This window comes from Plutella xylostella, chromosome 12 (genome assembly GCF_932276165.1).
Source record: "Plutella xylostella chromosome 12, ilPluXylo3.1, whole genome shotgun sequence".
Classification (NCBI taxonomy): Eukaryota; Metazoa; Arthropoda; class Insecta; order Lepidoptera; family Plutellidae; genus Plutella; species Plutella xylostella.
In genome coordinates, this window is record NC_063992.1 from 2,937,949 (window position 1) to 2,963,150 (window position 25,202).

The window sequence follows — 25,202 nt, forward strand, 5'->3', positions numbered from 1 at the left end:
AGTGACGAGACCAGAGCAGACTGACCCATGCAGTCTCTTGCGGGCTACCTATATTGTAGCAACTTACGTGAAAGCTATCACTCGTTAGTTGACTAGATTTATCCCGTACATGGCCTAACTCTTTAACGGCAGGGGTGATACTTTCGATAGATACATAATTACAATACTAAGTAAATTCGAAATTGCCTGAAACGTTTTTTTTTTGTTTTTTTGAAGCTGAATAAGTTGAGTACATTCACCAATATAGAGATATCAACATCTACCAACTTACAGAACTAAAACTATAATTCGACGCCAACTGCAGTTTTTTGTGAACCGCCCCAATAACCAGTTGAAATCAAACTTTATTTATAACTATCCAAAGTTGAAAGTCAAACACACACCACCGCTCCGAGTGTGACTTTCCTAGTTCCGACGACATGATACTCGCCTGAACTCCAACTACTTACATAAAGTTTGTGAATTTAAGACCAAGAAACAAAACTTGAATTCTCTATCGGCAGATAAACTAATTGAGAATTGAAGTTGGCTCAAGACAATTAAAGTAGGAGCTAAATTAGCAGTGGGAAGTTTAATTTAAAATATACAGCGCTAGTTTTCCTAGCGTGCATAGCTTATCTTCACTACTTGAAATGAATGAACGAAAACAATACAGCACGGTATATTTATAAGAACGTTGATTTCATTTCTTTTTGTTTTACCATCAAAATTTAAAATAATATTATAACAAATTATAAAGTTGTTATAAGAATATTTCCATAAGTATCGATACAATAAGAAAGCCACCAACACTTATTAGGTAAACCCCAGCTTCGGGGGCAGTTAGCTAAAAACAGACGACATTCTAATTTCGCTAATAGACAAGTAAACAATAATTAATTATAAACATGAGCAGCCAATTCGTCCATTAGCATAATTACAATAACACGTCAGGAGACAGTTTGTCTGCATGTAATGGGCGATGAATCATGGATGGGTGGATGCCGTAATCTCGGGAATAGGGACCCTATCTGGTGTTGCCATCGCGCCCGCTTCCCTCCCGATTTCCGTTTGTTGGTATTTTTCACGATTTTGGGGGATTATCTTGGTTCTCCAGTGATTAGGATCATCGTTGTTTATTATTAGAGGTTTTCTGTATAGATCTTTTAATTATTTCAAGCCGAATGGTTCAGCCGGTGAAGTTCACGGAGGCAAACGAACTTAGGCGCTCCACTCACTGCTAGAGTCGAGGCGACGCAACGTCGCGGTAGTAAATTGTGCCTCATTTACGCGTTAAAGCCTCGCCTACTCTCGATCTCGTCCGCGCCGACCGCCGCGACGCCGCTTCGACTCTAGCGAGCGGAGCTCCTAAGGGGTTTTACCAAAGTCGCAGTTTAGCTATAGTAGGGTAACTCCATGCTTATCTAATTAGCTCTGCGTGATGATCAATCACTGGTGACGCGGCCAAGGCACAAAGTGAACAATTTGTCACGCGCGGCCATCGCCGATGTTATGTATCTACTTGATTTTATTGTTTGGAAGTGAAAATAACGTTGTCTTTGTATAAAATCTTCGTCAAGCAAGGCTATGTTTTATCAATTTTATTAAAGTATATTTTATTTTCATTACAGATGCACCATCCCATTCAGATGAAACCAGCTGATAGTGAAAATAGAAATGGTAAGTTTTTTAACTTTTCTTTATCAATATACAAAAATAGGAGAAGCGGCTTTTCTAAAAATATATAAACACCTCTATACAGGGTGTTGCAAAAAGGGTATACTAAGCCGAAACCTACATGTGCAGCATGCTATATCTAAGCCCGAAACTGAAATCAAAATTTAAAAATTCGCGAAAAAAAAATGCATTTTCCATAGAAACTTTGTTGGTCACGTGACTTTTTTACTATGGAAAATGTTTTTTTTTTTCGCGAATTTCCAAATTACGGTTTAGATATACCATGCTGCACATGTAGGTTTCGGCTTAGTATACCAATTTTGCAACACCCTGTATAATGTATCCAATACCTACTTTTACGACTTTTGTACTTATTTAAGTACACAAAGCTGAACTAATTTCGTGATTAATTGGTTACTAAGAAAATGTATTACGAAACCTATAATTTACCAGTAATAATTGAGAAAATCTAAATTTATATAAGCTCTTTCGACATGTTAAGTACTTCTAATAGGTACGAGAATTTGAGCAACTCCATAGCTACTTAATTGAATTTTTGGTTTGAGGAAAATTTGAGAGCTTTCTAAATAGAGTAATTACCGTGATTGCGAAAACCTTAAGAGAGTTAACAGGCGAAACAATTTAATAACATTTTTATGGTACCTTTTAATTTTAAAGTAGCGGGGATGAAAAGGATACAATGGAATGCATTCCTCATTTATGACCTTAAGGATATATTAAACAGTTATTCGTAACCTCATTTATATCGATAATGTTTTTTTCTTTCTAATACATGTTATAAGGAAGCAAATCTGAATCTGATTACAATGATGTTTAACTACCTACTACCTGTTTCCGTCCTCTCATCAATCTCACTCTTCCCTGTCCAACCAAATTTCTCTCTCATCCGTAACGTAGAATAGAATATTACCATATTACCGCATATAGAGCACAATCTAAGGGAATTCTGAACCAAACAACCTAGATTCTGAAGGCAAATTCAAAGATAAAATATCCAAGATCATGAAATTGCTGAAATTTCAATTTCACAGTCGAAGAAATAAAAAAACTCGTACACTTGACCTTCGCCATTAATAGAGTGATTATGTACCTGAGATGTTTCATAATGCGATCGAAGGCTAATAGATATAATTACTCCAAGTTAGGTTTCAGTTCACATCAGTAGGCAGGCCGCGTGCAAATGAAAGCGGATCAAGGGCTTCTTAACAGCAACAATAAAACGAAACATAATCGGCGCAGCCACTCGACCGCATAACAAATCAATTCGACGCGATCATGTTACCAGCGATTGCCTTAGCCCTAGCACATGCAGCGATACGATGCACATTCGAGTATTGTCGTCTATTTATACGACATCAAACGAATTAGTAATCGAACGGTTTGCTATCAATCGGTGTACATCCGCTAGTAGGCTGCGACGTGACATTAGGACGCTGATCACGTCGCGGCGACCAGCGGGGGAAGAGCCTCGGGCATTGTTTGGCTTATCAGTGTTTAGGTGTGACAGGAGGGGGCTCATTAGCGCGGGCGGGGGCGCGGGGGGTGTCACCGCGGAGTGACGGATCGTCGGTCGTCGGCGGCGGCGCGCGCGCACCTCACGTCGCCCTACGTTGACTCAGTGTGGAAGGTGTCGCGGTCGAGTGCAGACGTGATGTCGTGAGTGATCAGTGCAGTGCAGTGTCAGGATGCGCGGCGAGGCAGGCGGCGCGCGTGGCCGCGGCGCCCCGCGCGGGTCCAGCTACCCGGCCATCAGCTCCGCCTACTGGCTGCCCCCGTCCAACCCGACGCCCTACCATGTGCCAGGTGACCGTCGCCCGACGCCCCTTCAGTTACAGACGTTCACGCGACGTCAGCTGGAGCACACGTGGTTCCGCTCGGAACTTCAGATCATCATCGTTTTCAGTCATCTGGATGTCACATTGCAATAGCTCTTTATACACACTTCTTATTAAAACACAATTGCAAGAAAATTGGCTACCCTTGTGTATCGAATCACCATTTGTCACATCTGATCTCGCCATTAATATTCGATAAATTGCCCTAAGTAACTTCCTTCAATATCGCAAATAAAACAACTCTACATGAGTATTTTTATTCGATTCAATCAACGATACTCCTAATAGCTGAGTCAATCAAAATCTTAGGTACCTACCTAATCACTTTGTAACTGTTCTGTAAGTACCTCATAAACGCTGACCTATTCTACTTTGTTGTGACATAATGTCTTAGTCATTTGTCATAAACTCACTAAACAATTATAAACTAATTAATATAATGTTTTCGAGTTATCTACTCGCTACAATATGCGTATTTAAACAAATGGGTAAAGAATGTACCCACTACAATAGAATTTCCCTTTAGTCTAACAGACAACAGTGACCGACATATGAGAGTAAAACAATGCTCCGACGCTGAAATACGTGAAATCCCGCCCGGTGTTTTTGTATTCTTTTGACAGTTGAACTGAATCTTTCACATCTCCCTCTGACGGCTTCACAAATTCTTTTGTCGTTCACATCTGCGAATTAATGTTTCATACGAAAGGCTTAGCTAGAATTACCTACGCTCGAAAGATTTGCACAGAAAATTTAACCAGTTATACACCTAAAGAGGGTTAAGGTTTTAGTTCTGCCTGAATATGCTTACTGTATGATTTTAATTCCGGCCACAAAACAGCCCGAATATTCCCAGTAATTTCCAGCTAGCATAGAAGACTGAAAAAGTTCAATAATAATGAAGAATATGACAACTGCATTTAAGTATCTGCTGATGCTGAAATATTTAAAATGTAAAATTTCGTAATCGCATTGAGTCGCACAAAAGGTTCTTTTGTACGTAACATACAGTCGGCAGTAGAGCTGGCGACGAAAATAAAACAGTACTTTTTCCTTGTATTGCATTATCCTGCGGACCAAGAGTAGCGCTCATCATGTCGGCTAGACTAGATTCATTTATTTTACCTTTGTTAACAAAGAACGGTTAAATTTAAACTAAAGCTGCTATGCAGAAAATGCACTGTCCAAGTCACATTGCGATCCTACCGCCTCACGCGATAATGAACTCAACTAGACGCACTCAAGGTTTCAACTGCCAATTCGCATCAATAAGTTATTAGGTCTATTAACAACATTGAATACCCGTTAAGTATTTGGCAGCCGCCGATGTGCGGTCAGATTGATCCAGGAAGATTGAAGTGCTATTTGTAAACATTCGCTTCGAACGATGACAAATTAACTCATATATTATTATCGCTAACTAAACAAATCCACGTAATACAATGTAGAGTCATGCTTATAAAAGTCTAACAACACGCTAAATTATGACGCATTCAATCAAGCTAAGTTGTCCCTACGGAAACTAGTTTGATTGAAATACTAACACCTTCGTCCCATCGGACGCTATGTCTCCCTATACACTATCAGTGACATCATCTTACTGTACACTGCACAAAAGTATAAAGATAGGTTTTAACTGTGGCTACTTATGGTCTCAAGTTTCTATTTACCTTTGTAGTCGGTATCGGTAGTTGAAAATTTCACAATCACCGTTGTTGTCCTCGTTGAAAAGTGTTAATATGCGTGTTCTAGTTACCATGCCTCTGCTGGCTCTACGCTAACTCTTGTAGAGGTCGTTGCTCGGAGCTCTCGGCTCTGACTAATCAAACAGGGGTTGGGGACTGATCACTTATGTGGTGTGAGATTATAATGTGTGCATTATGTAGAGTTTTTAATAGATTGTCATTTAAAGTTACGACACAACAACAATGGCAGTAACGAGATTCGTGTTTGTAGATTTAAATATAAAGTTAGAAATCCTTGTAAGTTCTTTGAATACACGAATAACTACAGACTTGAAAAGGAAGGAACTAGATATTCCTTTCGTTTATTAAAACGTTCTGACAAACTACAAATGAGTTGTTTGGCTTCGCCGATTAATCGGTCAAGTTGAAACAATATTAAATGATCAATTACAACAATATGTTTGTACCGATATCAGATTTATAAGACACGTTTGGCTTCGCGCCCAGTATTTGAAGGCGTGATTGAAGATAACCAATGATTAGATAATAATCATGTGTCGCGGCGCCTTGTGAGATGTATCTCAGCGTCATTCGTATCTTGTATAATCTACATAATGTATCTTCGCTAATGAGAGACTATCTAGATTCTATGTGTTCAATATGATGCAGTTCCTTTAGATATTGTTGCATGTCAATTTTCCTTGTATGTTGTAGTGTAGTTGTATAGGCCTTTGAGCCATGAAACTTGACTATAGATTTTTATTATTGCCATCGATTAAATATTGAATACCTCTACAGCGAGGTTAAATTAATATATTGTTGCCTTATTGACGCCTACGTCTGCTGTCCACGAGTAGAATATAGATTCATACTAACTTAATACTAATTAGTGTTTAACATCGGTAGAGTAGGGTAATAAAATTGGTTAATGTAGACTTGTAGAGTAGCGAGCACCGGGGAGGCAAGCTACTCTTACATTTTCCTTCCTACTGGCCCGCACCTACTACTCTCTACCGATATAATGATTTGTCCCGTGGAAACGGATGAGAGTAGGTTCAGGCTTTAGGCCTCATTTCTCCAAAATCAGTTAGCTAGAGACTGGTGAAATAATCCTTAGATTAGTAGGTACCAAAACACTATAAAATTGTCCTTGAATAAAACGATACGATGTGTCGCGACGTGGCTCTTATCTTGTCAACAATGGACTTAGGGAACTTCTCAAAGAATGTCTTTATGACAAAGTTTTTGTAAGCCGAGCCGTTAAGCAAAGTGCTTGCGCAAGACACACACACACACACACACATACACACACAGACACACACAGAGACACATTAAGAGACATACACTTGTTCAAACAAAACGCCACCGTCCATGTTGCGCCTGCGCACATCCATAAATTTTAAATGACGTTGGCCTCTAAGTAATACTTATTTTATAATTTACACTTAGTTGATCCAGTGCAATCACTTTGTACTTATTTAAGGCACTTACTGTGTTCTTGTATTTTATAACACTGAAAAATCATGAGTCCTGATTAAGATTCATGTCATCAGTTTCCTTCATAAACGTTGAATGTTCATTAAAACAACAAACAAAATACATGTTAATATATTTACTACTCAATGATTGGCATCCTCAATAAACTGACCTTTATTTCCATTCATAGATGTAGTAACAACTAACTAGTATAAATGCATGGTCATTAACTCATTATTTCATTACATAAGTTGCAATTTCCGCCGTAGCTAGTACTGGAATAGAAGATGCATCACTTCACAGTTCACACTCGTCCTATATCAGTCACAAGATGATTATTTTGGTTCCTCATTATTATTAATGTATGACATGCAGCGCCATGATTATCTGCATTGTGACTGAGCGGCGCTTAAGTTTACGTAGAAACTGTTTAGTAATCTATGATTAAGTTCGTTCGATGGATTTACTCAAATGAGAAAATGGGCATTGGTTATAAAGTCCACAGGTCTTTCTATTATGTCCAACAAGACAACTGATTGTATTTTCACAGTTATTATAGCAATTTACAGACGGTTCCATGTTAATATTACCTATAATAAATGCGTTTGTCTTCGACGCGACGGTGTGGTGTGATTTGATGTATTCGTTGGTTTAGTCACTGGTTGAAATACTGGCGACTACTTGGAGGAAGAGCTTTCTGACAAAAGCTAGGTACTTCTTTTTCTAGAGTTGAGCACTAAATTAACATAACGAATAGGTTTTTGTTGTTGTTTTAAATCTCAATGAACTCAGTAGATTTTAACTTTGGATCATTTCACTACGCATATTTTTAAAATACTCGTATTTAGTTCCAGTCGTCAAATAATTAAAGTTGTAATTAAAACATAACAATCGATGTTGAACATGTGTCAACTGATAAAACGTTCTGGTAATTACTTCCATTAAAATAATAGCGTTAGCAACAATATTTTAATTAAAAACTGCAAATTATTTTAGTTAATATTTTAATGAAATTTTATCCTTTTAAAATATATTTAAGCGTTCCTTCCTAATTCAGTTCGAGCTTTTATTATTGAAGAGTCTGTAATTTAATTGCACCTGAGCTAACATTACATTACCAACTACACAAAACAGCAGAAGAACATTGTGTTAATATGTCTGTTAGATTCTGTGTAAACAATCGTTCACTTAATTTAGGCTCTTATTGAAGTACAATACATTGCGCATTAGTGCTCTCGTGATTTGTAATGCACATGAATAAAGGCTATAATCGTTGGACAATGACTATCAGTATTGTCTGTTTAGGGGACAGTTGATGGTGATAGTGCAGTGTCTGGCCGAGGCGAGTATCGTAATAATGATGGCCGCATCGTGTATGGACCGCGCGCGGATCTATGAGTTCGTTAGCTTAGGGCTGCCACCGGGAACCTTTTCTATAATTATAATTATCGTCATTTTATTCTGCACGTGCAGAGTCTAGAGAAGAGTGGGAGTAGATACCTACTTTAATGATCAAAAAACATTTTTGTATCAACAAAATCATCAAACATCCGAATTATATGCCGGCGTCCCGCATTGCGTGCTTTTAATAAGTTTGACACAGTCATGAACCTCAATGTTAACAAATAAGGAAACAGTAAAACTGAAACTGAAATAACAAAACTGAAATTTAGAGCTGGCAGTGTCTATTGAAGATTTCCATAACATTTCCTGGACAACCCTACAAATGTTTCAGATTGAGGGCGCTTGTAGCGGGCGGGCGCGGCGACCCCGACACATCGGGCGACATTTTACCCCGGCTAAACGGTTATGTTCCCACGGCTCGGTTCATTCGTGCAATACGCCCGCCACCCGATTTACTGCCAGCAATGTATTTAGCGCGCAATTGATGCGCCGCTCGCTGTCGCCGCCCGTTCGTTTAGTGGTACCGTGCACGCAAATGTGGGCTTGGGGTTCCGCTCATCTGGCATAATCTTTATTGACCAAAACTCATTTCGCATAACTCGTATGGTCTAAACTTTTTTGGCCGAACCATCACTTTGCCAAGACTTATGTGGCATAAGGCTCGTTTCGTCTAAAACTCTTTAGGCACAATCTTTAAACACCTAAGTTTCGTTTGCTCAAATTTATGTTCGTCTATACCTATGTATAATCTTGTTTCTCCTAATTTTATCTTAATAAATAATATATTAAGTATGTAGTAAATGTACAAATTGTGGTATTTTTCTCCTACATCCCGAAAATCACGATATTGTATGATCAAAAAATCGAAAGTTAACGACCAATATAATTATTACAAACCCCATGTGATCGAAACCTAAAGATAGGTGCGACGACGAGCAAAGCGAGGAGGAGCGTGTTAGGTGCACATGTTCATCAAAACCAAAGCGGAGCTCAGCGAAGCGGAGCGGAGCGTTTTCCAAACAGCGGAAACAATACAAGGCACCAGTTTGCGCTATGTAGGGAGACGCTCCGTCAAAGTTAAAGCCAAACGAATATTATTACTTTGTATAAACCTATGCCATAGCATTATTAGGCTATTCAAGATTTGGCCATACCATTATTAGGCTAAACAATGTTATGCGAAATAACTTTTTACTAAACGAGATTTATGCCATACGATTTTCGGCGTAACGAGACTTTGACCAAACGTTACTATGCAATACGAGATTAGGCAAAAAAATCTTATGCCAAAAAAGGTAGAACCGTGGGCTTGAGTACGCGTTCAGGCGAAATGCGCGACAGATTTATTGAAATTGTTCGACGCTATGATTCCCTGGCATACGCTCGGCTATAGCCATGTTTAGAAACGCATACGTTCCCATAAAAATGAAATATGAGCACTCGACTATGACATGGCGTTAAAAATTATTGAAACGATAACCAATATATATTATGGTACGGATCGACCTGGAAACTTTTTCTTGGGTAATCTGAAACTTGGAATCAGTGCATGCCACCGCCAGTTTATTTCATATCATATCACAGTGAATGAAAATATGATTGTCTGTTATATTTATATTTAAAAACTATGTGGCAATTACAAATAAATGTCACCTTGTAACTTGTAACCTCTGTGTAACTCGACCCTGCGGGCTTACTGCGACGGGACGGATTCCGAGATCACTGCCAGACGTTTTATGAATTCATTACAACAGCTATATCGGCATACAATATCATTCGTAAAATTGGAGTAGGGTCCCCGATCACAATCCACGTTAAGTCGGTAAACTCTTTCCGTTCTGCAAACGAGCCCTGATATTGAAGCATCCACTTGGAAACCTATTCTGCTAATCCGGCTGTGGTCTCCCGGTGCTACAAACTACTGTAGTAATAACCGATTATTGATAACCCTAAGTTTATAACTTATCTGCTCCAGGGACGACGCTGAATGCCATAGAATTCCTGAGGGACAAATACTTGCCTGAAATTCAAAACAATTCCAGTAACTGAGTCTCAAGCCCGTACTTCAATCTAAATATCAATGTGTAGTTGTGTACCTATTTTATATGTATACAAATCGCTAGGGCCTAAGTTTTTATTTCTGTATTGAGATTTCTGAACAGATATAACATTCCACTTAAAAAAAACTTAAGCAAAGTTGACTTCGTTCGTACCGGCCGATGCACAATTGCACACAACGCGACCGCCGTATGGTGTATTGTAAGTGAATCTGTCTGCTATGCCGAAGGCTCCTTGTTCTTTCCCCGGCCAGCCAGATTGTGTAGATATATATCACAGCTGTCTGATACCAATGTTACAGGCTCTGCCTATCTTGGGGTCGGATGTCCGTGTGTGAGATGTCCCCACTTATTAGTATTATACAGATACATAACTCTTTTCTTCTTCTTTAAGCGTTTCTTTTTAGTTCTGTAGATTAACGTTCAGCTCTGCATACCTTCTGCTTTCTATTCTTCGCCAACGTTGGCGATTTTGCCTTAGATTAACAATATCGTCAATATACGCACCGAACTATTTAAATTTCTCAGTGGTAGAAGTGGGGTGTTATTTGTCGCGTTTCTTTTGCACTGACTCTCCATCTCGTTCGTATATTGTTAACTTAGCTTGTAGCAGAATAGCGTTTAGTTCGTTCGGCAGTGTCGCCGGCAGTGCTATCTGCGATGCTTATCGCTGTTTGCTTGCCGTCCGGATCCCGGATAAGTCGAGGATGTCCTTATAGCCGGCGGCGACGGTTATCGGGCCCGCCGCACGGCACAGGAGGGTACTCTATACTGACGAAAAACGAACGAACGAGAGCTGTCGTACCATCGACACGTTTTGTACAACAAAATAGAGTCGTGGCTCGATCAGCAGCACTCCGAAATTGTTTTATTGTCATATATAGAGTGACCCCCAGTCTAGGGAGAGGTTTGAAGGTTACAAGACAGTGATAAAAAATATGTTGAGAAATTGTAGTCGAGTGGAAGTTGCAGAGATGCAGACGTTAATAACTAAATTATTAGTTTCGGTGGCCGTAGAATCTACTCGTAATCTGGTAGGTAATACTTTAGTAGGTATGAATAGATGCACTATTGGATCTCTCATCATAGTGCAATCTTTAAGCTTCACTAAATCTCGCAACTAGTTAAGATGTAACTTTTTTGTTTGATACGTTCCGGAGCTTTCAAGCTCCCCTAAGTACCTACATAATTCATCATTGTCCACAACCCTTTTTGCATAACTTAGCGATTGAAAGGTAACTCATCAGTACACAGGGGGATTACTTTGGCTTACCTAAAACGTAGTTTCGGAGGACTGTGGCAATAATCACGACTCTATCTCATTGAATTAAACGTACTGACTGCATAACAGTTAACTCTCGTTCGTAATTTTTTTGTCAAACTAGAGTAACCGTCAAGACACGCTTGTTTTATAACCTGAAAGTTTCATAATTTTTTTATTTTTTTTATTTCGTGTACTTAACCAATAAATATATTTATTCATGCAAGACCAAATTAAAATTAACAATTCCATATAAAAAAATAATTGTTTCATAATTGTCTTTTCGATGTTGAGCCCGAATTCAGCGAGTCCCCTTTCGACCGACTATACCGTATTAGAATACAGAGCTAATAAACCACGGCCAAAGTTGGCCCGGGTCAATCAGGGCTGTCAACTAATTGAGTAAAATGGGTAACGGCAGAATCCGGGGCTTACGGGTATTAGGAAGAATTGGTATCTTGATAGACTATTTGGGATATTAAGTTTGAGCTACATAGGTATACGTATATACTTACTGATTTATAAAGATAAGGTAAATTGTGGTATTTTTGTTTTCTATCTGAATTTTTTGCTTTACTTATTTGGTTCTATCAAGTTAAAATATTCGCAATAATTGTATTAGTAACTTTTACTTTTACACAGAAAATACACTTTTAATTTAATTTTAGAAAAAACAACTCTCCAAATTTACTCCCCAAAGTAATTTGACATTGTTTGTCGCCTCCACGGCGTTCCCCGAAGTGCTTAAACGCCTCCAAATTTAATAGACCCGCTTTCAACTTGAAACTACTTTTAAAGTGTTGTTGCACTTTCGTCGGCGTGTGTTGTGTACGTAGTTTAAAACTACGAATGTAAAGTACAAGTTGCTTTATGAATGTACCCTCATGTAATGTTAGTTGTAAGTACGGAACTCTAAGGACTGTTTCAATTGTGCCGAGTTTAATTTTGTGGGTACATACTCGTACTTATCTACTTAATTTTGCGATGGTAAAGTTGGGCCTAAGCTTTTATAATTTGACGTTCTCGATTGCTTCTCGATTCTGCATTGCCTTACACGTTTTTATGTTTTTCTCTTTCCTACCTATCCTAGTTTAATACCGTTCTCACGTAAAGAAGATATGCATCTACACTTTAAAAGTATGAAAGTATTTTATACGACCACAATATTGGATATACATACATATAATAAAGCTGGCGGTCCCGGGTTCGATGCGCGCGGTATAATCCGCTCCATGATCCAGCTCGCGCGCGCCGCTGAAAGAGCGTCCTCAAATATTTACAACTCTTACAATACAATTCCAGCAGTGAGTGAGCGTGAAAAATTGATGTACTTTCCAACGTTTTCGAACCGAGTGGGTTCCGCGCGGCTAAATAAAACAGCTTTATCGGATTAATCCACGTACCACTTGGTGCAGACCTTCGCCAATCCTATCAGGGGTAGAATGTTCCCTTTTCAGAAGTCTGTCGGTGCCAAGGCGGCGGAACCCGGAATGATTATTTTAGATGCTTTTCCAATAATACATTTTGCACAGAAACGCTTTCTCATCGCGTCGCAGTCGATACGGTCTGCAGCGCAGTCAGCGCTCCTGCGGGCTCTACCGAACCGATCACGGAACCTCGTTCCTTTTGTTTGAATGGCATTAATTAAAATGACGGCTAGTGGTCGCTGGGGTAACAAAACTGGCTGTGAGCCACGGTCCGCGAAAATACGAGGCAGCCGCGCTTATGTTAGACAAATCGGGACCGAATTTAGACCGTTCTGGGACAATTCGGCGAACGACAAAATGGCTTAATTACACCATTGTGCCGCCCTGGACCCTTGGGACCGCTCGGGCTGACGGGATTTGTTTCACAATTTCGGAAACGTGATTTTTAAGACACTTTGCCTTGAATATTTTATTTATTATTCAGTGTTCATCATTGTTTTGAAGATTTTAAAGAAGATATGCTTGTTTGAAGTCTGCAGTATATTTGATAGTCATTTTGTACGAATATCCAACCACTACAAACGTATGTAACCCGTACACCGTACAACCAATTTCCCTGGAATACTAGCTTTTGCAAATACAGTCCAAGGTAAACTTACATCAATACTTACTTGTACTTTAAACGTTGTGCCACTATCTACGCACCTACTAACCTACTGACTACACATTGGTTGTTTACGATATTAATATCCTGGTTGTCACTGTAATTGGATAACTAAATATGTGGATGTTAACATGAACACGATTCGCAAACACTGACAATGATACCGCAGATACCGTGATACTTAATAATATGATGTTGATTTATCTCATCAAACTGGACACGTCGATATGCAAATTAAGTACCTAAGCTACTTCACACTGATATGCCGATGATATAATCCTCATAGTTAATAGATTAAGTGCATAATAATACAGTATTGAATTAAACAATATGGCACTAAGATTTGCAATGCAACAAAATTCTCTCTTATCTGGATTCTGCAACGAATGCTATAAGTAACATCTAGGGCTACTATCAGCTATTAAAATGAGGGACTAAAGTTCAGATAGAGCCTAGTTTTCGTTGCATCTAAACTTCTATTTGATAACAATAAATATTAATTATTATAGTAGTCAAACTCGATTACTTCAACTCAGCAACGGGAATTATTCTCATATCGCTTACCAATTATGCCTTACAACCTTACCAGTAGGTTAATATACCTAAAGAAGCGGCATAAAGCGATACGAATCGACACAGTGTGCAGTGTTGACGCAACATAAACTAGGTACGAAATGGCGTTAATAAGGCGGCGTGCAACGTTGACGTGCTAATGAGCCGGTCACGGGGCGCTTGTGTGAACCCGCCTTATGGAACTTAGTTATTGTTGGATATTAGATTTTTACTTATACTTAGTACTTACTTCTTTTGAGCTAAGACGATTCCTGTGATGTTATGGGGGCGTTTTGAGTTTTACGGTTTTACAGATAGGTATCCTATATTGAAAATCTATCGATTTTGTCTACAATAGACTTATTGAAAAATATGAGCTGTCACAGGATTCTTCTTACCTGAAAAATGGTATACCTTATTTAGATATACTAGTTGTCGTGCCTACAATAGCCCAACTTGATTCATATGTGTGAATTTTGATAGTGTCTTACCTTTGCTTAGGCATTTTAAAGACACGCAAAAGAAGCTAGCTGTCGTAGCTAGCTTGACTTTGTAACAGTTATTGGCATTGATGTTTTTACTCGAAATTTATATTAAAGTACGTAGCTAATATGTAAAGCAGGTATACATGAATCTTAGGTACCAGCGATTGTTGCATGAATAATATAGTTTTTCATGCAGCAAATTCTAAATGCAAATCAGTCGCACGGACAATAAATTCCTCATACTGTAAAAATACTGACAGTCAAGGTAGGTATTTTCAAGTATTCAAGATATTTACGTTGTCTGCATGAATGAAGTTTTTTTATATAAATTATGCATAAATAATGAATAGGTCTTGGGCTGAAGGACGAAATTTTAATGAAGCCTTTGAATGAAGTTAAGAATAGTTTTACAATGATTCCAACTGATACTCATCGAATATATATTTTGAAGTACTTAACAATATTATTATATACTTAAATTTTCCTACAGTTAGGTATATTTTGAATACTATACAGTAGGTAACAAGACACGAAGATGTAATGAATATTTGCATAAAATGTACTAGTTTAAAACTAGGTACAGGCGTGTCGAACACGCTAAACGGCTTGGCTTATATTTTAGAATATAACGCGCGTGACTGTCTGAATATGAATACGCCACACAGGACACAATGTACATTCACAGACAAAAGTGTTTACGGGTAGAGCAACTTCCGTCCCTTGCTTATTTAGTATGAAAGCTGTGCTAGGTAGGTTCAGGTCAATCTTTGTTCTGAGCTTCTAGGAATCATGTTACGATCAGTCTTACTCGATTTGATGTGCAATATTCGGAGCCGTTCGTTTGGAATGGTATATTTATATTATTCGTACTGTGTATTTTCAATAGAAACAAACGGTAAAGCACCTAAAACATAAATAACGCAAAATAATAATATTTTTCACGTTACTACTTAAGTAGTAAAAGTTTTTGATATCTCCATTCATTCATGTGTATTATAAATTATCATTAGCTACAAACTCTAAATGACATAAGTAGTTGATGCGTGATAGTTGATGATGATAATGATACATACCTAATGAATAATGCGATTCCAAGGTATCATCATAACACCACAGTTCAGAGGAATGCCGTCGACTGTCCAGTTTACATACCGAGTAAATAGCAAATACATAATGAAGAATACATGATAGTTATGTGTTATAATAAGTCTGCCGGCGCAGCGCGTGCGCAGACAATTTGCAAGGCTGCGGTAACGAGCGGGAAGGTCTAGCATGCGGACGAGCTCAAGTTATAACTTCATTTGACGCCTATTTTATATTATTTAGGAATACTAAGCCGAAACCTACGTGTGCAATATGATATATTATATCCGGAAATAAAATCAGATTCTCAAAATTCGTTTTTTTGATATAACGTAGGTTTCGTATGTAGTATGCAATTTATGCACCACCTGTATAACTTATATGTGTTGCTAGGAAAAATAGAAAAATACCAGTTTGGATATAAAATGACGATCCGATGGAGTCATTAGTGATAATGATAAAACATAAAGTACCATACTTACCTATTTTTACAGAGTAATCTCCTATTGTAAACACAACAGCCATTGCTACAGGCTAAACGACGGAAATTCAATTTAAAAGCAACAACAAAGGGTAACGGCTGTCATCGATAATTCTGTGCGCCATTTGCAATAATTAACTTGTTGCCTTGACATATTAGCGTTGCATCGCGCAGTGGAGCCGTGGAAATCGACGCCCGAGGCCACTGCTTGCCGCGGAACAACGTACATTACAGGCTAGATAAGGAATCATTAGCGACGGGCGCTGGCGAAAGCGGCAACCTGTTAGTACCGAATCGTTTTCAACGCTATCTGAAAGTACACAGTACAGTCTATATTTTATTACCATTTTCAAGAAGTGGCTGAGCCGGTAACAAATTACTTTATTTATTATTCAATAGGCTACAGAAGGTGCAAAGGGTCGGCGCTGACCCAAAATATTTTACATATATTTCTTAGAAACCATCCCGATGGTGCATTACCATAAACCTATCCAAATCTTAGTTGAGCCGAAGCCAAGAAAAGGCTAAACAGGAGACTTGATTAGAATAATGAATCATGTATAAACTTCGAAAAAACGGGTCTAGCTGGAGTAAAATAAAATTCTAAAACGTTTTTGGATTATCTGGATAAGATTGGTGGGTAGGAAGAGATACGAGTCGATATATTTTTCCTTAGAAATCTGAAACCTGAAACAGCAGTTTTTCTCCTCTAGCAAGATTTTGTCATTTTCGCCGATTTCACTTTTGTTTTACAGTGACCTCAAGGCTGATGCTTCGAACGGCTGTGCCTATTGTCTTCTAAGAGGTTAAGGGCATTTGCGCATTTAACCAACCGTCTAGTGTCTGCTGGTCATTGACTGACACCATTTTTTATGTCTTTTAAGACAAGTTACGGTAGCAATATTTTTTTAAATTGACATTAAGGTAAAGACCGCGACTAGGGAAATATAGTGGCTCGGCTGGTAACTGGTAATGATTGAATGCGGAATGCTATATATCGCATCCAGTGGCGTGCTGAGTGAGAGGCCTACGTCCAGCAGTGGACGGCTATAGACAAGAAGAAGAACGGACATTAGACGCTCAGACTAACATGACAAAACTAATAGAGTTTCCGTTCTAGCAATTTGCCTTTGAAAATTTAAAAACGAACACATCAGCTGTGAAAATAGGAAAGCCAACCGACCATTTAAAGCAGAATCGCCGCTACCACTGGCAGACTGTCCATTAAACGTCGGTTTCCACGCATTATCGTACATTACGTCGGTTACGACTCGCAGTTTGAACGCACGTTAGCCGGAACTATGTGTGACCACAATCTTTGTCATTAACGACCTTCTTAGTATTAGGTGTGTGGTGTTGAGGGTTCAGTTTACTGCCTACCTCCGCGCCACACGGGGCAAGTGGCGACACAAGATTCTGCGGTGGAATACGTAGTAGGTATTTTTGCACTTTGGTGTGACATATTGTATAGTTAGTTATCGGTAAAATTTTCTTTCATATCTCCATAAGAAGTTTCACTTTCTTTTTTGAGGGAAGTGGCGGATGTCTTCTCAAATGCATTAGCGCTTAACTATAAATTACGTGTGACATAATGGAATATCGTTTACCTATTATGTATAAAAATACAATAAATACCTATACATCATCATGAATTAACAATCGAATGGCGGAAGAGTGTGAATACTTAAATACGCATGTTATTACAACATGGCGTTTTAAAAACTCTGTCGCTCGCTACGATAATATTTTTACTTACACACTCGAGTGGAGCCTCTTAAAAAAACAATAGTTGACGTATCGCATGACACACCGGTCATTAGAAGTGGGTTGGTCCAGTTGGCGGTGACCCGTATCGTCGTGTTGGTTGTTTGGTGAAAGGGGTCGAGTGGGAGTGGTTGGTGGTATAAATAGTGGCGTCTGTTAACACGTCAGCCGCGGTTCCCGAATGCCCGTCGCCTGCTAATGTGGGCCATTCTTTCGTCGGTCTTCACCTGAATGCCTGAGGAAAACTATTGTTCGTCTATTTTTAGACGCTCGGACCTCATTGGACGGTAATAGGGTCCACTGTTCCGTGTGGTAAATTGGTATTTTATATTCTCACATTCAGGAAATAGTTTAGACGCCCAGAGTCGTCGTCGTCATATACGAGTATGACACGGATCTCGGGACATTGTTGGCATTAGCCCATTCATCTTTGTACCACTATTTAAAACCAAAATAAGTTTATTCATAAAAATATGATACTCAATTCCTTTCCACGTACCTGCCTCTTCCTCAAACATGACGTAGGCATTATGATCGACAAATTCAATACCAAAACGTAAGACGCTGCAGCGAACACCGGGTTTTTGCGGGGAAAATCCATTTTGCGGTAATATTTTCCTCTCGAGAGTAACAGAATATATCGCGGCATGTTAGCGGCTCGGGATGAAACGCCCACTATGAGGTGTTTAAGCCTGAACGAGACAGTTTGACAGCCGACAGTCTCCCGCTTCCGTTTTCACCTTTCCGTTTCGAGTCGCGCGCCGCACTGAATCCGGGCTTTTTGTGATTATTTCCTTTTCTCACTACCTATTTCGCGTTTGCGATGTCTGTTGCACGCATCTTGCAACTACGTTAGAGGGAAAAACTGCGGCGAAATCTATTATAGTTTAAATAGTTTTGTTTGTATACACCTGTTCAATTGAGTATTTTAAGGCTGCAGGCTCAATAAATACAATGACTACCACTCATCTAGTTTTGTCACCCCTTTGCCGGTACATAAATCGTGTGATTCCGTCACGTCACGTTATAAATCAAGACGCGACGTGGTTGACGCCCGACGCCTGCGCACGCCCACCCGCCACATCAAGCTTAGCTATTTTGAGTTTACACGAAGCTGTCAAATAAATGTACTTTCCAATTGGCAAATCATAAAGGTTAGCGGTAGTGGTTGGATGAGGAAGGCCGAGGACCGAGTGTTGTGGGGCTCCTTGGGAGAGGTCTATGTCCAGCAGTGGATAATTATTGGCTACTGATGATGAAAGGTTAGCTACTAATCTTTTTCAAAACAATCAAAATATAAAACCCTCTGCTTTGGAAACGCTGAGTATAAGTTGGCCGGAGTATCCAGACTTCCTATATCATTGTTAGTTCACTACGACTTCCATTTCATTTTCCGGTATTTTACCTACAAGTAAAAATATGTATTAACGTAAAGTATGATATGTCTTGGAACATCCAGGTAAAGAGAAATAAAATAAAATCGCACTTAAGATTATCTCCAATACACTATATAATACAAAACTATCGTGTGTCGAAATATTTGGCAATTCTTATGCTGCTTACAAAAGTAAAATCAAACAAATGTTATTTACCCAGGATAGTACATAATAAAAATTTGTTGTGAACATGTTACTTACCTACTATTATACCATGTTAGTATAGTAACCTGCTATAAACCTATAGGTATTTTTGTTGCATAAATTGACATAATAATATGATATGTTTCTTATGTATTAATTCTCACCTATAACTCCATAAATAAATAAGGCGTGTGTTCTACATTTACCTATTAATATAATATAAACGCAATTAAACTTAAATAATTATTCTTAAATTTAAATGTAAAGATAAGCACTTCAATTTGCCTTTCTATATGTGTGTTCTCTCTTATTACTTATAGTTAAGTAAAATTACTTACGTTTATAATTAATAAGCTGTTCTGTTAACGCATAGTTTATAAATAATTAGTTAATCTATCTGAACTGTAGGCCTTATTATTTGTGTCAAATGTATTTAATCATTGTTTGTTTGGCTGTTTGTTCAGTTATTAAAATAAAATAAATATTAAAATAAAATAAATAAATACACAAATACCCAATTAGGTATTCAATTATTCACCCTCATGAGCGAGCAAGCGCCATCAAAACACCCTTAAGACAGACAGGTATAAAATCAATAAGCGGAGCCCACAAGCCGGGTGCAAGGGGGTCACTCTCTAAAACTCAAAGACGAACGAAACGATCTCGTTGTATTACGTGCCGATTGCACAAGAATTCTCGTTCGTTTTTCGTGAGTATAGAGTAACCCCGCTGCGCCGCCCCTGGTGATACCCATGAATGCTGAAGCTGTCCCGAGGTATAAAATCAAATGAACCGATAAGTAACAGCGGTATTATGTGCATAAATTTACTTTAATGCAGCTAAATTTATTCCGGAAAGAAGCGATAGCGGTGTATTTCACGAGGTTTTTTTGTTATTGTGTGGCCTTCGACCGGGTGGGATGACGGTGGGGTGACCATGAAGTAAGGTAGATTGGGGTTGTTTAGCTCAAAAAGTTTAGGTAGACCTTTGTCATGACCCGCGTTTACTCCAGTACAGATTAAGTTTGAATACCGCGACCCGTACCTTATCCTAACCTATAAGCGTATCTGTATCCTTTTAAAACCACAGGGCGATCATCTAAAACAGATAAGGCGAGACAAGCTTTTATAATCTCGAATCCCAACATAACAAACGGCAGCTAAACTAAGTTTCCGTATAGCGTCCACGTACGCGGGACATTCGGGCGCGCGTCTAGAATTTTTCGTCTGAGCACGTCCTCTAGTGACACTCTAGGAATGTTACCGACATTTGCCGGCGACATGGCCACTCTACTAGGAGCGACGTTCAATAATGCACACGAGGGCAATAATTTACTATTTCCGCCCCCGTCTCCCCACCACGGGCCCCCACGCCCTCTAGTGGCTTAATATCGGCAATAACGCAACTTTTTCGTTTGAGGGGGGGCTGTAATTTCCCAGCCGTGAATTATAACGCCGTGAATCATGTGAAACATATCGGTTGCCCTGTCGATGTCGGTGTCGCCCGCTCCGGCGCGGTGTGAAAATTCGACTGCTTTATTTATACTGCGCTGTTATCGTAGTCATTGTTTGAAGCGATCAGTTGTGAGAGGCGACAATATGATCGATGTTACGGACATAATTTATGGTCACAGTAATGTGTCTAATATAAACACCGTCGGATACTAGAATGTAATTTATTTGCAATTAATTCGCGGTGCTGAGGGCTTCGCTATGTGGCTATTGTAAATTGTAATCACCCTCGTCACTTCATAATTATGATAATAGTCGTGATTATGAGCTTGCAATTAAAGCCGCTGTAATATGAGATAAAAATATAATCTGTGAACTATGGCGTTTTATGAACTTAAATAATGTTGATTGCAAATATTGCAATGTTCAACAATAAACAGAAAGCACGCATTTACTTAATACAATAATTTGAAATTACGTACATATTGTTTAAATGCAATTTTATGTTATGTAATTTAATTTCATAACATATTTTTTCAGTAAAATGTAAGTCAGGATCCGCTACGACGTAATATTCGTAACCCAGCCGAGAGCTTAGCGGTAATACCTAACGTTTACCCCTTTGCCATTTAAATACAAATTTCTTTCCTATTTCGTAGTTTAACTAGGACATTCACGAACGGGCTAGCCACCACGCCACGCTATGAGGTCACTCTCGCTTAAGAAAAAATATGTTATACTCATAGTGTCACTTTTCTATTCTATTTTCTATGTAATTATGTACCTTCACCTGGATCTCTTAACGGGGGGGTACGATTAAATGTAATGAGATAGAGTCGTGGTTAGTACAGCGCTCCGAAGCTTAGGAAAAACGCAGTTCGTACTAAACCATGAAGTAATAAGTAGGTACAGTTCGGGTGAAACAACTTAATAGTTTCTGAAATTGGCTGCGATCACACTTTTGTGCTTTGTCAAACTAAGCAACTGTCATCTTCAAAACTACGAAGTTGTTTGAATCGAACTATACTTAAGTTTTATTACTTCCATGTACTAAATGTAGACCAATTACAAGACTATACAAGGTATAGTTGGTTCGTTTCCCTCCATAGCAAGTGGATAGATTCTCAGGTGGACAGATTCTCAACTGGACAGATTCTCAACTGGGCGGATTAGTAACTAGTTTATTATGAAGGTAGAGTAACCCTCCAGTGACCCACAGAGCCACAGAGCGGGGGCACAGAGCCACAGCGGGGGCACGTAAGCGACTTAATAGAAACTTCCCGCGATCCGATTAGCATGCGACACGGACGCGGGACACGGAATTCATAATCACTTAACTCTGCACATTAATTAGGAATAGGATCTTTTCAGCCGTTTCACAAAATTGCTGACATTTCATAGTAGGTCCCTAATACACCTATTATAGATGTGCAATTATTATTTTTTGCGGAGATTATAAATTCACGTTTTTTTTTCGATGCTGTATCTGTGCATTTACGTAGTTTATCTATATCTACGTATGTATATTGTATAATCAAATCAGTATTGAATCCGTTGTTCAGCCAGCTAAAACCTTATACACTGTTGTAATACCAGTGTCTAATACGAAACTTACTCCAAAATACATCACACATATTTCAAAATATCGTGGTTATATGCCATCATTCCCTCGTAAAACTGGAATAGTTTTAGTTAGTGGAGCTCACGGGTAACAGCTAATGTAGCTTTAACGGTGGTCCCTCCCTAGTACCTACGTAACCACAGAATATTCTCACTTAAACCAGAAGGTCACGCCTGCAAGTACCTAATATCCATACGGCAAACACAGATTTACAAATTACACATGTCACGTTCAAACGAAAGTAACCCTTATTCTCGATGCTGTAAGAACCCACCGAAAGTTCAAGAATACGTACACGTCGACGCATAAATGACACATAAACTTGACCTAAAATGGCCTCAGTAGAAACAAACAAAGCAGCGATAAAAACGAGTTATGGACTGTCAACTACGAAATAGTGTGTATGTTTTGGTATGTCCCCTTTCTAGGACCGCGTTTAGGCAGTAGTCTGTACTCACAATACCTATGCCTAGTCACCTATGTCTCCACACGTTCGCCATTTATCGATTCTTCGACAGACAAGTCAATAACCATGGAAGTAGAAAAAAAGACGGAAGGAATCTCGCGAACTAAAAAGTATTTTTTTCTACTTCCATGTCAATAACATAAAATGCTCTCTCGAATGAGCGTTGAGCAGGTTTCCTCCTGATGTTTCCCATCTTCGTAAGACCATGTTGTGTTAGTACTAAAATCCTTAAGTTAAATTAATTTATTGATAGGGTTCTTACATGTAAGGATTTCATCCGACATCCTCTCGACGAGGTCTTATCCGTTACGCCACCGTGTATAACATAAAATCTTGGCAGTTAAATTCCAAAGGTAACATATTAACATTAATTATGAGTATTTAGGTCCTTAAAACCTGATTACCTACACAACCTACCTAAAGCTGATGTTATCAGTAATTTTCGCTGTACTATAAATTGATGTACGATTTTCGGAATCGGTCTGCGCAAACTACCGTCGTGAACGTACATCGTACACGACACGATACGTCTCACGGAGTAAATATTTACAAAGCTCGCGTATTCGCGCCACCCGGTTTTGCCATGTCTTCACTCGAACAATAGCTGGGATCCGAACAAGAGTGAAATCATTCGCAAAAAGTGATGTCACTGACTGAGGAAAAGCATTCTTCGCGATGATTCATACTGAAATAACGACTACAAATATGATGAAATTTAATTGTAAGTATATTAAGCTTAGAATCTAGAGTCTATTTTAGTCTGTTAGCCCGTAAATTAAATTATTGAATTTAGGAAAATTCATTCATTGTATTCTTTTATTTATGCCAAGTAGGGCGATATAAGCTAAAATGCTTTGTGTGCAATCTGCGAAAACGTCATCTACAATTTCTGTTTGCCTTCAGATTTGCAGTGGCCTGTGTGGGATTTGCAGTCCCGCTGCAGCCCGGAACATAACCTGTCTAAATAAAGTATGCACGATTGCACGTACACTCGGCTGTCGGCAAACACTTTTGTTTCTTGCTGTATTATCATTTCTCTACTTAGTTCTGTCTAGAAAAGAGTTTACAATCTGGCACCAGATGCGAAAGTGTACTAGACTTGTGAATTAAGCTGACTGTACATTGACGGAGGTGTAGTAATTTTAAAATGGCCGACTAATAATAAATCACAGCTGTAACGTGTGAAGCTGAATACGTCAACTGCCGTGAGAGGGAAAGGGGGAAAGCTGAGACGTACGACGAGCATTTGATCACTTCCGATTCACTTAACTACCTAAGAGATATATGTACCTATAGATCTTTCATTCTCACTTATGAGCCTGGAACAGTCACTTCAGCAATTTAATTATACTTTAATTATCCGAAACTAGTTGTTGCCTGCGATCCTCCTTGTGAGGTACCTATTCCGTTTGCCCAGGACCCACCAATAATCCAAGCCTAAAATAAACTAATTAGATCGAGCCGCTCCCTAGATGTAGCGAGAAAACTAATTAGATAGGTATGTACCTACTATAACTATGCTCAGCCGGTATCCAAACCCTGTACGTTTACTATGAGATGCCGTGTTTTAATTCAAATATTTTCAGTACCGTTTAGAGTCGCCGGGGAAATCAACCTGAAGTTTTTTTACCGTTTTCATGTAATAATTCCATTATGTTGTCGGGTTTGAGAGGGTTTACGTGCCTTGGCCCGTTTTAATAACTTTTATACGAATCTCTTGTTTTAAGTATCTTACGTTTTAATGTCCGTACTTTTTAATTTGGCACGATTTTACGCTTAATACCATTCTAGTTAAAGTGTTTGCAATGTTTAACACAGTACTTAATACATTCGTCTTTGCAGCGTCACCCCATTCTCAAAAATCTTATCCAACCTATAAATGGAATCCTTTTCGAATTTATGACCCATTTAAGCATTCAACAGTTCCGCCATTTATGTTCGAAATATAAAAGTTATGAGCCCATTACAACCTGTACGAGTGTTATTTCCTATAATTTACTCGTTATGTCAAAGCTTTTTTAAATTTATTTAAATTGAGGGTAACGACGTAACAGTTAAACGGTGATATTTAATCAATCATTAGCAAATAGCACCATTAGCGTTTGTTAAAAATTTCGGCAAAACATCTAACTATTACGAATGAATTGGAAACAACATTATTTTAGGAGCGCTGAATCTCTGAAGCGCTTAGCCCATTACGCGATAACAACTCTTGTTTCTATGTCCGGAGCTG

General features: G+C 38.8%; 1 protein-coding gene across 14 annotated transcripts in view; it reads left to right on the forward strand.

Moving 5' to 3' along the window:
• Positions 1 to 25,202, forward strand: part of LOC105388446 (CUGBP Elav-like family member 1) — a 262,076-nt gene that overhangs the window by 212,824 nt on the left and 24,050 nt on the right. For all 14 annotated transcript variants that reach the window (XM_048624510.1, XM_048624511.1, XM_038119470.2 and 11 more), the window contains one exon: positions 1,611 to 1,659. In XM_048624510.1, coding sequence (XP_048480467.1) covers positions 1,611 to 1,659 — 49 coding nt within the window. The remainder of the gene's footprint in view (positions 1 to 1,610; positions 1,660 to 25,202) is intronic.